The 16,412-nt window shown below is 41.1% G+C and overlaps 2 protein-coding genes across 3 annotated transcripts; both read left to right on the top strand.

The window, feature by feature from the left end:
* Nucleotides 1-109: 109 nt before the first annotated feature.
* On the top strand, nucleotides 110-6,675 carry hsd17b7 (hydroxysteroid (17-beta) dehydrogenase 7; the record flags this gene model as incomplete). The annotated part of the gene is made up of 9 exons (XM_080858533.1): nucleotides 110-144; nucleotides 724-927; nucleotides 1,683-1,775; nucleotides 1,931-2,045; nucleotides 3,326-3,520; nucleotides 4,002-4,106; nucleotides 4,322-4,378; nucleotides 4,738-4,836; nucleotides 5,329-6,675. The coding sequence occupies 9 exons, from the start codon at nucleotides 110-112 to the stop codon at nucleotides 5,452-5,454; spliced, it is 1,029 nt and encodes a 342-aa protein (XP_080714659.1). The 3' UTR covers nucleotides 5,455-6,675.
* A 2,811-nt stretch (nucleotides 6,676-9,486) lies between these two features.
* serbp1a (SERPINE1 mRNA binding protein 1a) lies at nucleotides 9,487-16,313 on the top strand. Of its 2 annotated transcripts, none has more exons than XM_080832962.1 (9): nucleotides 9,487-9,811; nucleotides 12,028-12,214; nucleotides 12,493-12,639; nucleotides 12,759-12,827; nucleotides 13,200-13,274; nucleotides 13,881-14,058; nucleotides 14,299-14,337; nucleotides 14,449-14,700; nucleotides 15,214-16,313. In XM_080832962.1, exons 1-9 carry the CDS (start codon nucleotides 9,592-9,594, stop codon nucleotides 15,271-15,273), a joined length of 1,227 nt encoding a protein of 408 aa, XP_080689088.1. In that variant the 5' UTR covers nucleotides 9,487-9,591; the 3' UTR covers nucleotides 15,274-16,313. The 2 variants fall into 2 exon arrangements, with proteins under 2 accessions (XP_080689088.1, XP_080689087.1); XM_080832961.1 differs by having other exon boundaries at nucleotides 12,756-12,827.
* Nucleotides 16,314-16,412: the final 99 nt, after the last annotated feature.

The following is a 16,412-nucleotide window of genomic DNA, read 5'->3' as shown; positions in this document are numbered from 1 at the left end:
CATCTGAAGACTGTAAATGTTAGTTCTGTGCCGACGGTCATATGAACGAGTGGCAACAAATGCCGACTTACTGTTTATAACATAATTGGTATATGTCAAAAACTTTAAGATGAGGAAAGTTGTTTTGGTGACCGGTGCAAACAGGTAAACACAACGATTCCTTATTTTTTCTATAATATACGTAGGCTGACGGCAAGATAAGCCATTTCATTTCCAACATTATGCGGATGATAGATGAATGTTTGTTGCTGTTAATCAGTTTACATCGTCAGGTTAGGCGACGTAATATGAGCAGATTTGAGACGTTTAACCAGTCACTTTTTTGTGATAGTAGCCTATATTTAAAGATAGTCAAGCGTTTCTGTATGTATTTTCAGGAGGGGGTAGTGTAAACCTATGCTATATTTCTAGATAAACGATGACCCTATTTAAGCCAAAAATCAAACAAAAAACAAAAAAGTGTAATCTGAAAAGATAACTCTATTAACTAGTATTTTAGTATTATTTTAGCATAACTAGTATGAACATTATATGTTACAGGATTAAAGTACATTTGTGGCTGTTTTCAAACTTTCCTAAGCATGTAAACCATACTCATTAGAAATGGGACAGCATCAGATGGGATCAGCTTCCCTCCATTGACTCCTGGTGCAAACTATGCCAGCAGTAGTTCAGTAATGTCACTTAATCAGCACTTTGTATGGGTGCCATTTCTTCCTGCAGTGGCATTGGCCTTGCCTTGTGTGAGCGGCTTCTGTCTCAGGACAGTCAGCTCCAGCTGTGCCTGGCCTGCAGGAACATGCAAAGGGCCGAGGCTGCTCAACATGCCCTGCTGACCTCTCACCCCGAGGCTGAAGTGGCCGTGCTTAATCTAGATGTGGGCAACATCCACTCAGTTCTCCACGCAGCCCAAGATGTCAAACTAAGGTGGGAAGGGCGTATCACATCAAATATAATTAATGCATGATACAATCAAGAGTGTTCACCTCAGGTACCAAACCTGTTCTCTAGCATACTGAATTTAGTTCAAAATCTGATGATTATCCTATTCAAAGTGAGTCATCGTGTTGAGAATGGAATTCTCTCCAGGGAAGAAATTAATTTGTAATACTGCCTGAATCTCTGAGAACCACACTTATCCTTTAATTAAAAAACAGATTATGTAACAAAACAAGTTATAACTTGACTTCATGGGTACTTTTCTTAATTATCATGGTCAACCTGTCAGTACCACTGCTGCAAAGCTTGCTGATTTTAACATACAAAACCCATGTTTTTAAGAAAAGGCATTATGGTGCACACTACCTGATGTCATCTAAGGCAGTGGTTCTCAAATTTTTTTATGACTAGGATATTAATCATTAAATATATTTAAAAATCATTAAAAAAACCTAGATCCCTATAATTTAAGTTTGTTATTTATCTGAGCCATTTGTATTCTCCTGATCAGGCATGACAGTGAGGTAATAACACTTAGTTCCTATCGTGCTGCATGCTACCGAAGGTCAATGATAGTTACAATGGTGGTACTTGGAAAGCCAATTATTTTCTCAGGTGGTACTCATGGTGAAACGTTTGAGAACCACTTATCTAAGGGATTTGTGTAAGTGGAGTCCTGATACCACCTACATCTGGTTTTGGTCAGTATCATCCCTAATCTCAAATTATGTTGTTTTTTATAGGTATAACAGACTAGATTACGTCTACCTTAATGCAGGGATCATGCCCAATCCTCAGCTGGATTTCAAAGCCTTCTTCAAGGGTCTGTTCTCAAGGTGAGGTGTTTGTAGACATAGAGGGATACTGATATTAATGCTGAGTTGTTATCTCTAGTGTGTGTTAACTTTTAACTGCTTGTATCATAACATACCAGATACACTGCAGAGGAGTATGCCTTTCTTCTTATGATTCATTTATGTTTGTGTTGCAGCAATGTTATCAATATGTTTGCAACAGCTGAGGGCATTCTTACCCAAAAAGACAACATGACCTCAGATGGACTACAGGAGGTTTTTGCCACCAATCTATTTGGCCATTTTCTTTTGGTGAGGAATCTGATTTCAGCAAATCAACATATCAAAACAACACCACATTAAATCAAGATGTGGTTATTTCTAGACAATTTGTTTTAGAAACTAAGAGCATGCTTATCTTGCTTAAGTGTAATAGTAAGTTGAATTGCATAATAAAGCAGTTCAGACCATACAGAAAATATACACTTTCTTCACTTTCACTTTCACACCTCTTTCATATGATCAGTAACTGTATCTTTAACAACCCAAAACTCTTGTTTAGCTGCCTTGAACAAAAGCAATTATCTCCCAAACATGTTTGCAACTGAGCGTCCAGTGTCCCTATAGCATTTTGGTCTTTGAAAATGGAACAAGCTAAAAAGTGCTCTGTTAATCATTCAGGCTGTGAAGGTCGGGTAATCTATCTCAGGAGCTGTCACTTGTCGGCTACTCGTATTAGCAACCCTCCCAGACTACGTGCTTCCTTACATTTTTCTGTGGTCTCATATAACCTGGTGAGTTGTGCTCATAGCTCTCTCGCTCTTGCTCACCTGAAGTCTTCTAAAATGGGATTATGAAGTAACGGAAAGCTCACCCCATGGTCATCTAAGATGAGTAGTGTTGTGTTTTTAGCAAGCCAGTCAGAATGTCTCCATTAATCTTTCAGCAGTAGAGCGGACCAGGTTGCTTCCCTCAGGAGAAGGGAGGCCAAGGTATCGCTTTCTGCCTCAGCTGTAGCACAAGGCGGCTCTGAGGGCTTGTGTTTCTCTGGCGGCTCTGCACCCTTCGTCCTCCACCTTGCGGTCACACCAGACTACCCAAGCAATAGACAGTTGCCAGCATCATGTCCCTCAGTGGATAACCGAGCCAGACTGTTCTTTCACAGCCTTGAGGGAGAGACACAAACAAAACAAATCTTAAATCTTAAATGGCATCAAGTTCTCTTGGTCTTCTCTACGGAACACTCCTCTTGTTTCATCAGAATCAAGTGCAGGAGTCTGTGCGGCAAGTGTGGGAGAGAGGGATTCCTCATAGTTAGACAAACTCCAGAGGATTTAGTGTTCTGTGTATGTGCATTAGTCAGGAATTTATTTAGAGATTTTTCCAGCAAACAACAATCAATTCATGAATCGATACATACATTGCCAAGAGCATGTACTTAGTTGGACCAAAAAAACACTGTTGGACCCAAAACAATCACTTGGATGCCACAGATATTATACTTTTTGAGGCACAGGAACTTGAGATGTTGGACTTCATCACTTTCAGGTTGTCTCCCACTAACTTGTTTTATGCCACCTGATCTGTTGCAGGTCAGAGAGCTGGAGCCTTTATTGTGTCAGCCTGACAAGGCCTCCCAGGTGATCTGGACATCGTCTAGCAATGCCCACCGTTCTGCCTTCAGCCTGGAGGACCTCCAGCACCAGAAGGGCACGGAGCCTTACAGCTCCTCCAAGTACGCGTCAGACCTGCTCAGTGTAGCCCTGAACCGCAAACACAACCAGCAGGTGGGCTCAGCTCATACCCCTTCCCGTTCTCTGTGCTGACATGAGGCTGAGTTTGTTGTTACAAGTTACAATACAAGTTACAAGTCTTTTGTTTGTCAGATGCACAAAATGACACAGGGTCAGACAGGGCACTAAAATTCTTAAGACAATGCACCGCCCAAAGAACCTACCATAACATAACATAACATAGTATAACAGAACAAAACATGACTTGCACTCTGTACACTCTGTCTGTCTGTTGTGTGGCGTGGCCCCAAATAGTATCAGAGCATTGACTGTGGTGAATTCCAGAGGTTTTGGATAGAAATCGTTGTGGTCGATATGAAGGTAACCTAGGTACAGGCCCAGAGAGGAACAGAGCAGGGTACCTATACACAAATATTATTCTTCTCATGTCAGACTTGGTCCAATCAATATTTTGCAACTGTAATTTCACTTGATCTTCCATTCCCACCTTTTTATTTCTTGCTCTGTCCATTAGGGTGTGTATTCCTCTGTGATTTGCCCTGGACTGGTGATGACCAATCTGACCTATGGGATCCTGCCATCCTTCTTCTGGACACTGATCATGCCCATTATGTGGCTGGTGAGTGGGAAAAAACAGTCATTGTTCCCTGTAATGATCAAATTCAGACAACAATTCAGCTACTAAAATGTCTGGATCTACTGATGGAGTTTTTGCCATTATATTCACCATGAAGAAAGGCATGTCTTTTTCGGGCATACAAATCTCTCTGTGCGTCTGTGGTTGTGTTGGTAAACTATTTCACCATTACTCCTGCTTGCAATTTGGTTGAACAGATTAGAATCTTCACCAACACGTTCACCTTGACACCATACAACGGAGCAGAGGCATTGGTATGTGTACTTTACTAACTAGTCTACCTATCAACAGCCAACCATATGGTAAGAAACCTCTCCAATTATATATTAAAAATGTCTAACTTGACTGTTGACTACACCTGTTAGAATCAAACCTAGTTTGTGGAGATTACAGTGATCTGCACAACAGTTTCCACTAACAGCATACAAGAAGGCGGTACAGATTAGATCATCAAAGCTGCTAGACTATCACTGCAGTTCCGTGGTAATACTAAATGCGGTGTCATTTATTGACTCATCAAAATGAAGGCCATCTATTAACAGTGACCTCCTCTCAGTGAACAGGGACTAAGCTGTCCTTTCATCATTTGGTTTTCCTGTCTTTTCTCTGGCAGTTCTGGCTGTTCATGCAGAAACCTGAGTCCCTGGATCCTCTGGTCAAATACCACAGTTTGACCTCAGGGCTCGGCAACAACTACACTCAGCCTCACAAGGTCAGAACAGAAAACCCTTCAGCCAATCAATATTTTAGCTCTTAATTACACTCCAGACGGGCGTGTTGAGTGCTCCATACATGTAAACCTTAAGACTTAATCAGAAATGGCATTATGGGCACTGCCAAACTAATACAATTTGACGGAATCCATGAACATTACAACATTACACAAACATTGTGTTATCAAAAGCCTGCGATAGGTCCACATTACTACCAATATATTGCTAACGTGTTTGGTTGATTTTCTAGTGGTGCCACTAGGCACTCCTTCACACAGTATTGAGCCTCACCTCATCTATGTGGTGACATGTAAAGTAAGGTTCCTGTCAGTTCCCTTATTTTTGTCTGTGATGTTGTTATGATTTATTTCCCCAAAAGCATCAGAAAATGGTCTACGTTTGTTCATTGTTTTCATTTTCCAATCAATACCATTATCTGTCTGGTAAAGTTCTTGCCCCGTCCCTGCATTTATCAATCTTTGTGACTTCAGATGGATATTGATGAAGACACGTCAGAAGCCCTTTATGAGAAGCTGCGAGACCTTGAAGACAAATTACGGAGGAAACTGGCAGAGGAAGAACATCAGAATCAATCAAATACAGCATCAGCAATTTGAACAAAATCCTATAATCTGAAGGACCATTTGGTTTTCACGCTTCAGGTCTTTTGGTCTAGCTCACACCTAAGGATGCAAAACACAACACAAAGTTGGCTTAGCAGACCTTTATTTACCAAATTCATCAAGGAAACCATGATCATGATGATGGCAAACCTTTGCAATACTTTCCTCTTTTGACAATTCACCAAAATGTACTCAAGAGTTATCTTATTTATTGCTGTTAAATTTCACCAATTAATAACATATTGGTCATTCATATATTCACTGACAGCAACATTTATTTGCAATAGAAAAGTGGTTCATTGCCTCATTTCTTTTAAAACAAACTAAAAACGTTTAAACATTCTAAAAGCTTAAGGCTTGGGGGAACTTCACACTGAAGCCTAATCTTTTCTAATCAGGTTGAGTAAGTGTATATTTTACTGTGACCTGAAGAAGAGTTGTAAGGTAGGTTTAACATTCCAATCCTAGTTTGGGGAGTCTGTTTGCCTTGGAGGATGCCACATTAGCTATGGCATTCCTTAATGAGTGACTTACCCTTTCACACTCAGCTCCAAGCAGGTTGGACAGGTAGCAATAGGTTAAGATGAGGTTTAATCCTCTTAAGAGTGTCAGTTGTGACATTACATTTCTTGAAGCAAACTCAGTATGCCGAGTTTGCATCTAGCATACATCCTGGTGACAAAATAGTTCAGTTTCAAACCTCAACTGGCCCCAACTATCAGTCCTAGGGTTGTGAACTCTTCTCTGGCTGGACCACTGTCAGCTGCTCTGATTTGAATGATGTCACTGTCTCTCTCAGCCTCTCTGTTTTGTTGTGAGCCCAGAGCAGCCCTCTGGAATCAGATAAAGGACTGGCTGAGGCAAAGGGACACTGAGTCTGCAGTGTCATCACCTTCTATTGCCTCGACCTGGGTCGACATGGCAACTCTGGCACAATAGCTGACTATTCGATTCTCTGGTTCTCTACAGTTGCGAGCAACAGTTTACATTCTTCTTATACTTTGAAACTGATACAAATGACCTCTACTAGGACACTGTTCTTTTTTTGGCTTCTGTGCTTTTGCAGATAATAACCTTGATAGAGAAATAAATACATGTGTTGGCCTATTCTATAGCAAGCTACCATCTTGTCAGCAAGCTTTACTAAAAAAAAAAAAACAACACCAACATTTGACTTGTACAGTGTGTGCCTGACTGTGAGGATGTAAAATTGTATTTCACCTCCCACTTTTCATATTTTCAATAGCAGAATACCTAAAATAGCCTAGGTCATGCTCATTGTGGATTAATTAAAGGTATTTTTTGTGAAAGCTGCTGCAGCAAAGGTGTTTTAGGAGTGCCTTTATCTGCATTTACACAATAAGCATTGACTGTGCAATATGTGATCTGTAATGCTACAGGTACTGTTCATATGTCTCTATTTTTATAAACAATGAAACTGTGTAGTCATTATAAGCAGAAGTGTAATAAATACCTTGGAAATTATCTAGCTCCTCTTGTTGGAATTAACTTTCTATGTGAGACAAAAAAATCGCTAAGCCTGAAATAGGTTATCAGAGCTTTAATTAGGAACTTGTCTGACAACCATTGATTCCAGGGTAGAAAACTCTCCTGGCATTTTAGCTGTGAGGGTGGTAGTGAAGGTAGCCTACTCTAGCAGCAGAGCTTCTCCAAACAAATGGCAGTAAGTGAACTTGGAAAACTTGGAACTTGGAAAGCGGTCTATGGAAAAACAAGTTATACGCAGAGTAAGCACCATTTTTGATCTGAAGCGTTAATGCAAACTTTTATAAACTGCAATGGAACACCGGAAAGTTTTACTCTAAAATGGCAAAAGACTAACTTCACATATCCTATAAACATGACCATGACAACCTATGAAATAAGAAAGCCGGATGTCTTTTTTCAATGTTCCCGTAGTAGGCTATTTTATTGCAACTTTCCATTGTAGAAAAAGATTGTCCAGACGATGTGCAATTAGATCATCTCACCTGTGCAGTCAGCCTAAAAACTGTTGTTTCATGCATCCCCAAACATACTTTAAGCAGACCAGGCTCGGGCAATATATATATTTTTTTTTTTAAGTAATGTTTGTCCATTAATGTTCACATGATGAGGGTAACGGATGATGTTCCATACAATGTTCTCCTGTGTCCTCAATCACAGTGGGGTTATCAAACCCTATAGTGCACTTCGAAGTCTCTACAATCCAGTCTCGGGTTCTCTGCAAATGCTCCGGTGAACTGAGATGCTCCAATGGAATGTCGTTAAATGTTAAATAATGAGTCTCGGACTCCAGTATATCGTCCTCAATTCCGCTTAGTTTTGGGTTACAAAAAGCCCAAACCATACCGCAGAAATAGACAAAAAACGACGCCATTACAAAAAACATCAAAGCATAAGACTCAATCATTGCATCTGAGAAGAAATTTGACATGGTTTTCTCCCCTGGCTGTACTATTGTTTTCCAGCTGAACCGGTGCGTTAAAAGTCAGTTAGTCTCCGTAAGTCTTCACAGAGATGTTTTTTTACTCGGTCCCGTTCCTGTAGCTGCTGCGTTCTCTTGTGCTCTTGCATTACATAGCCAAATATGATGCCGTGACGCTGCCATCAGCGACATAGGTTACGCCATTTCTTTGATATTATTTCTTTAATTTTGTCAACTTCATTCATACACTAGACCTAAATGTTAAAATAATAAGGGCACATTCTTAGCAATAAGGGTAACTTGAGAATGCTTATAATAAGGTCAAATGTAAGCATACTTCTAAATATAGGCCTATTAAAGTTACTTTAAAAGTAGCCCTGGGCCTTCAGTCTTATTGTGGACAAAAGTCTTTGGTGACTGAGTAAATGTAGGCCAAGACTGAAGCGCAAAGTTTGTCTTCTTCCACACAATGTAAATTAAGCTTAAACCTTACCGTAGTAGGCAACGAGTTACGTTGAAGGACAGCTGTTTTTGTTAGATTTTGTTTGATATGCTTATGTATTGATAGCCTCCTAAAATGTTCCATCCATGGAGCTGTTTAGCTGCCTATAAGCCCTATCTTCAGGCTTTAAAAACACATAGGCCAGTAGAATCTTCTGCCTGACCGTTCCCAAACTCTAAGCCCATCTAAAATGATGTCCTAAGCAGACATAACACCTGTTTCTTTGCATAAACTGTAACGTGCTACCTCTTCCTTCTACAACATCATGCAGCAACTAAGACCTATCAAGCAGACTTGTAGACCCTTGTATATTGTTGTCAAGCAGTGTGTTCAAGGCGGCTTAAACTATAGCCATATGCTGGAAACAGTTTTGTAAACCTGCAGTGAGCCAGGCTTTTGCAGGCTAGGGACGCAGGTAAAACAAATGTAAATCCACCTTCCTGGAGCGGAAGCACCGTTCATGACACTGTGACACTGACATGTTGCATAGGCCTACATGTCTCTCATTCATTTATGTAGTTAATACGCGATCATCTTGAGACACACACACACACACACACCGAAGCTAGTTTGAAGCAAACAGCAGAATATTACGCATCAAATATTCAAAAGAAACATTGTTTCAATCCATATTTGCTTTTTGTCATGTTCTCGTAGGATAATTATGTGACCTAAAACACAGCTCATTAAAAAAGAGCATTCCGTCGACACAAGTGTCTGTTTACTACTTACTGTTTTAAAACAAGTTATGTTAACCTGTATGAGTAGCCCAGTCTATCTTTCATTAACAATTAACTATGAAGAGCCCAGTGTCGTCCATACAACTTTGCATGCATAAAGACTGCCACCGGTACCAAACATTATTGAAATCAGCAGCAGTCTTGCAGGCTTTTCAAGTTTTGTCAGCTCCGTACTGAGAGATGCGTTTTCACCATAAACAGAAAAGGGTTTTCACTCAAGGCAAATGCATTGTTAGCTTGGCATTGTAGGGACAAGTAGTTTTTTTAACCATAGCTTTGTGTATGTTTCATCCCTTGTCAAAACTACACGCCCCACACGGCGCAGCTGTTGAATTCCCGGATGTCTATCACGCCGGAAGAGAAGGCAATTCCTTTCCCAGCCATCTTGTGGCATCAACTAGCGAAGTGTTCGCACCAAGCCTCGTAGAATCGGAGGAAAATCCTGCTGAAGGGGCGTCATCATGCCCGGACAACTCCAAGAAGGTTTTGGCTGTGTTGTTGCCAATCGGTTCGACCAGCTATTTGACGACGAAGCCGATCCTTTCGAACAGTTAAAGGCGGCAGAAAAGACTGCCGCCCAAGCTGCAAAGCTGCCAAAAAAAGAGTCTCAGAAAGACAGGAAGATCCCTATTCCCGAGAAGAAAGAGGAGGCACCAGCACCCGTAGCTCTCAAAAAGGATGGTATGGTTGTTTACGTAACCGTTTATCCATAATTTCAAGAACTTGTAGTCATGCGGCAAGTTGCGCGCTTGAAAGTCCGAGCCCCCCCATGAGGTCAACATGGTCTCTTTTGTGTTGGGGACTTGGGATGCTTAGAAGACGAGCTTGAATACAATGCGTTATCCTGTTAATTATGCACGAGCACCTTCATCTTAACTAACTTAACAAGCATGGTATTCGTTCTGCGTATTTCGCCTGTGTGTATCTGACATCAGCATTCATCTCTTGTGGCTCAGGGCCTTAGTTAACACTAACTTGTGCAAGTGATTCTTGCATAGATGTTGTCGAACTAGTGTGAGAACGATTCGATGAGTTGCGTCAATGATGTTGAGTAGCCTCATTATATAGTTTGCATTCAACACAGTGCTTTGGGCTCCCGCCGTGTACTCAAACAAATCACCGAATTGTTGGTTTGGTGTGAAATCACACAGTGACTCAGTAAGACTAGCAAGCTAGCTAGCTGACTAGCTAATACACCCTGGCTAGCGAGCTTTAGCGCTGCGTGACGAACCTCGTGGTTGAAGTTGAATACAGGTTTCCGCGTCAAGCTTTAGAATCGTCACTCCCTCGAGTGCGTTAAAGTTACAGGCGAGCATGAAGGGTAGCATGTTTACTAACTTTGGGTATTTAAACGATTTCTTAATAATGCTGAAGAATGTGCTACCCATCGAGCAAAGATGTATTAAGGAGTGGTTATGTTGCTTTTGAGTTCGTAAAATGGATTAAGAATTGAAAACGGTGGAATATCTTGCCCACTTGTCTGTCAGATTTGGCGAGTCGATAAGACCTGACAGGTGCACACACGAACGTGCTAGCTAGTTACCAGCTGCTGGGGTGTGTGATTAGCCTCTGGCAAATGTCTATTTTGGTAGGTGGAGGGAGGGCTCAGCCAATCCCGCTTGAGGCAGCATCCTGAGCCAAAACGCAGCGAGTGTAAGGACGTAAATCTCGTTTTTAGCCTCTGCATTTCAGATCAAAGTCCTGTTCTAATGCACCAAACATGTTTGTCTTAGCAAGTACAAAACCCTGTCAAGGAAGATCATGTGTTCAAGACCAAAAAGTGCAGTGAGGAAGAGGTGTTTATCTTTACTGAAGAGGATTGTAATACATTACGACTTAAAGGGAAAGATTCGATTTTGAAACGATTATTGATAAATCACGATGCATGTTTTTAAAATCATAAATACAAGCATTCAGATTTGAACTCTTATTTTCTCTTTAAACGTTTTATGAAACGACTGCTTCAAAATGTACTCAGTACATCAAACCCTTTATCCTCTTTTTTTAAAAAGATAACCCAAGAGTATGCCTGTGTCATAATACAAAATATTTTGTAGCCCACTGCATGGTAAAAGGTCTATAAAAAATGATGACCTTCTATTAGACCTACAAGATAATTCTGATACTCTTTTGTATACCAAGAATAACATAAAAAAACAGCTGGCTCCTTTAACTACCAGGTAGTATAAGTAGAAATTCGTATTTAGCCCTGTTTGTGATAAATACATGTCAAATGTAAAACAAATGTGTTTATTTACTGATGTTATGACCGCTCCATCACACGACCATGTGGACTAGGTACATGACAAATATATTGGCAGTATCTTATTCAACTTTTCATACACCAATATCTATGGCGGACACAATTATGCGAATTATTTGTTTACATCAATTCTACGATTCTTGGCTAGCATCACAACACCCAACGGAATGTTTAACACTACACATAGGGTCTATTGCTAGTGTTTGTATGTTAAGTACCTTAATTCAACATTACAACTGCATATCCAAGTGAAATGGCTTTGAATGGTTTGTTTGTTTGTCGATAATGCTCGCATACATATTATTTAGGTTGTTTTTTTTAAATTGATTTATAGTTTCTTTTCATTGATGCAGACTCTTTTACGTTGCAAAGATAATTTTTCCCAGCCCTACTGTCAGATGGCTGATCTCATCTGCAGACATGGTAGTTAATAGAAGACATTTCTGGAATTGCACCTAAAGAACATGAAACGTCACAGATTGGCTTCTAGCCCTCCACCACGGCCAAATATGTTCAGTACTTAATCCTTTCATTTGTAAAACCAGTTTGTCACAAAAAATAGCTTTCAGGTGTTTTGTGAAATGGGTCTGCTACCAGCTGTCTGGAGTCTTACAGGGTGTCTTATCTATTTTAGGTGTAAGGAGAATGGGCAGAAGGCCTGACCAGCAAGGCCCGACAGGTTCCCAGCCGCAGGGGGGACAAGGGGAGGGACGTCCTCCCACAGAGAGGCGGACAGACCAGAGGAGGCCCCCACGTGAACGCCGCTTTGAGAGGCCTGGTGATGAGAAGCCAGCTGAGGGTGGAGAGTTCTCTGTTGAAAAGTGAGTGAGACTGATGATTTCTAACGATGGCTTTCTTCACAAATTTGTACCACCCAGTGTGATGGTCAAGCCAGATAAGATCATTGTTAAGGGTAAAAAGCTGAGGGTTTGTTTAGTTGTGCATTTAGAATCGTACATAAATCATACTCCTTTGTTGTAGAGCTTAATTTTATTTGCAAGATTTGATGTTTTTTACAATCGTTAAATATTTGTGTTAAAAAGATTGAATAAGGTGCATGGTATGAGCTGTACCTAATTGTCTGGGTATGCACCATTAGGTCTGCTGGTGACCGGCCGTTCAGAGGCCGTGGTGGCGGCGGCAGAGGTGCCCCCCGTGGAGGACGTGGCAGAGGCATTGGCAGAACCGATGGCTTTGATGCTCGTGGAAAACGTGAATTCGATAGACACAGCGGCAGTGACCGATCGTAAGTCATGCGTGCAGAGTTGCTATTGATTTGTTTAAGCATTAGTCTGCCCCTTTTTTTTAACAGTCTGTTCTGTCTGTTACCGTCTCCCAGCTAAGTATACATTTTTGATTCAGCAGCATGAAACCAGAGGAAAAGCGTGGAGGTGGTGGATCCCACAACTGGGGGACCGTCAAGGATGAAATGGGGTTAGTTTTGAATATAAGTTTACCTGAATCTGAATGTCTGTGGACTTTCTTTGAGTGAAGTTTGGATGACCATAGTAACAGGATAGTAAAGATTACTCTGTCAGTTAATTAGAAACGGTAAGCCTGATCAATTTCCAATCTCTGAAGCTAATCGATTGGTTATCACCCCAAAATGATTACAAACTATTGATGATTGAGATGCAGCATAGGCTGAAGAAAAAGCTGTTTAAATTAAACAATTTCAACATGGCGCAAATATGTGGTTAATGCAGGTGTTAACAGTGTTTGTTGTGTGAGTTTGTAAAATATCAGTAGTTTTTATGTTCACCTTATATCGAATTTCTCTCCCCCCCCCTCCACACACATACACAGTGAGCTTGATCAGTCCAACGTTACTGAGGAGGCCCCTGAGGGCGAGGAGCACCCCCCTGCTGACTCTGAGAACAAGTGAGTATCCCATAGCCATGGTGACTGCAGAATCCCAGCCCCATAATGTCTACTTGTGAGGGCAAAACAGAAATCATATTAAGTAGTCTTTGGAGAGCTCACAATTATATCCATTTAGTTGTGTTTATGGATACTTTTCAGTGAAGTGAGTATATTGTTGTAGGGAGTTAAAATAAGTGACCGTACACAAGAGTGACCTGATTATAGCTAATAAGTAAGTTGGTATAAGAAAATAAGCCCGGTCTCCGGTTGGTTGTTTTTCAGCTTCTTATTAAACTATTTTTATTGTGAAAGAAATTCCTAAGTATAGTGCCGTATAAGGATTTTGATGTTGAGTTGCGTGGTACTGACAAGCTTTGTTGTGATCCTGTGTCATGTGCATCTAATTTGTCTGCGATGTAACCGCTCTGAGCTCTATACAGTGTGCAAAATAGTCCACAGAATGTTTCTGAAGAAATTACTGTGCAATTAACAGCTAAATTATTAAGTTTAATGCGAACAGTCAGCGACTCTGCCATCTGTCTATGTGCATCTGTTAAAAAGGGAGCTCTTTTGGTAACACCTGAAGTCAGCAGTTTCCTAACCATTTGGCATGTCTCGTCACAGGGAAAACGAGGCCGGAGAGGTTAAAGATGAAGCCGCCAAGGAGATGACCCTGGATGAGTGGAAGGCCGTGCAGGCTAAGGAGAAAGCCAAGGTGGAGTTCAACATTCGCAAGGCCAACGAGGGAGCTGACAGCCAATGGAAGAAAGGATACGTGCTGCACAAGTCTAAAACTGAAAACGTGAGTAGATGGAACAAGAAATCACATTATTGGCTTGTAAATTAATTGATTTCAGTGAAACATGTATTTCCTCAACTAGGTGGTAGTGGTATTTCAATTAATTGTTGCTTACAGAAATACTGTTTGTGTACATTTATCAGGATCAAATAAAAATTAGATTTTTGTACGATTTTATCAAAGCATCATATAGCTTACTTCAAGTCAATATTTTCTTGTTTTTCTGACACACTAAACGCGAAGCCTGCCATCATTGATACCGAAGTGGAAGTGGAAACAAAGGTACGTGTGCATGGTATTCAGGTCATCGTTTGTGCTGTCTAAGATTAGTGCACTGGCTGTGGAGACTGACAAAAGATGTACTGACCTGCCTACTCTGAACTTTTCTCTCAGACCGATGATGAACACCACGCTAGGAAGCCAGCCAATGACATCACATCTCAGCTGGAGATCAACTTTGGAGATTTGGGACGCCCAGGCCGCGGACGCGGAGGTGCCAGGGGGGGCAGGGGAGGACGTGGTGGTGGTGGTCGTGGTGGTGGTGGTCGAGGTGGTGATGGCGGAGGAGAAGATGGAGCAAGAGCTGGACCAGGACCAGCAGGACCTCCCACAACCAGGCCGCCACGCGGTGGTCGCACTGAGAAGGTAAAAACGAGTCGGATGCTGCCAGCCTCCTTAACCCAGTTGTATTGGGCTGTTACTGGTTCGGGGAAATTATTTGTTTGCATCTTTGCACGCTGTCTCAGTCATATCATTTTGAAGGCCATCAAAATGCCAACTGAAGTCAAAAAGGGCTGGTCATCTTTGTAAACATCCCAAATGTCACATTTGACATTGGATCTGTAAAAAGGTACTATGGCTAGTCATGTAGCTGCCTGTCTGAATTTAGTATAGTGGCTTGTATCACATCATTGTTCTGCATGTTGCTTAAGTTCCTCCTACATTAATCATTTTGATATGGCGCCCACATTAGAGGTTTCCATTTCATAATGAATGCATCTGGCTTCAGATCAATTTTAACAGTTAACATTCTTACCATGACACTCTGTGAACTGTGAACTTAAATATCCTACTTCATGATGAATACGTAGGCAGTCTACTAGGTTGTGCAATATATCAACTAATGCGAGTCCTCTGCACTGTTCTTCTGTCCTGTAGCAAAGTGGAGTGTCTGTCCCAAACGTGGACGACCCCGAGGCCTTCCCGGCACTCGCCTGAATCCAGTCCCAGCGAACCCGAGTCCCCGCTGGGCCCCTTCTCTACGAGGCTTGCATGCTTAAGGATCCTTCAGCAGATGAAATGATGGACTGTCATCCATGCCATTCACCCCCTGAGGACTGAAATTTTACCTGTTTTAAAAAAAGGAAAAAAATTAAGAAAAAAAAAAGGAAAGGACTTCTTGCTACTCTGAAGCAAATTATTGGTAGAGGTTTTGTATTTTAGAAAACAAGGTAGCAGGGATGTTTTCATACAGTATTTTTTTCAGAGATTATGCATTCTTCATGGATACTTTTTGTATTGCTGCTTGAAAATACGCATTTCCAAACAGATGTGAAGGGTGTTTCAGTAAGCCTGTGGTGGCCCATGGGTTGCCAATTGTTATTGTAAACAATTGCCTCCGTCTGGGGATCAGACAAGGTCCTTACTATGCCGAGTACTTCTGAAAAGGTTACTACCTTTAGTAAATTGTCACCTGAAAGCAGCCGAATTTCAGTTCTGTTGTTTTACTCATCTAGGGGTCCAGCTACTTAGACATAGTAATATGGTCCCTTTGAGTTTCATGACTGAATCTCTATGGAAGATTCAAGTGTAAATGTTGATGTATGCTAAGTTCATACATCTACGCCACTAGTGATTATCAAAACATAAAACAAGATCAATGTGAGATTTGTCACCCAACAACCTGATGACATGAATGTGACTTGGAAAACGTTTCAATCTAGGGGGAAAAAATACCGCATTTGCTATGTATATTGTACACCACTTAAGTTCTTCAAAGCCCATCGATTAGAGAAATGTTTACATAATGCACTCCTGTTTACTGAATCTGATGTAAACTCACCTGATAAGCCTCTTCATGACAAAAAAAAATCATTCTTTCTTCCCCTTTTGCTTTACCAATACTGCTGCGTAATTGCTCTGAAAGAAATACAGTTGTTCAGTGTGGGACAACTATGTGCTTATAAAAATGTGTGAATTCCAGCCCTGCTATTATATAGACCTCTGTCCATAATTAAAAAGATGGTCGATTCATTTTTGATTGTAGTGTGGCGTTTTCAACCTCAGTGTGAAATACCTTCTTTTGTCATGTTGAACTTGCCCTCTCCCTTCTGAGCAATCAAGGCCTCGATATAGAT

Source organism: Sprattus sprattus, assembly GCF_963457725.1.
Source record: "Sprattus sprattus genome assembly, chromosome: 2".
Lineage (NCBI taxonomy): Eukaryota > Metazoa > Chordata > Actinopteri > Clupeiformes > Clupeidae > Sprattus > Sprattus sprattus.
Note: the sequence above shows the minus strand (reverse complement) of the source record. Positions and strands in the feature narration are given on the sequence as shown.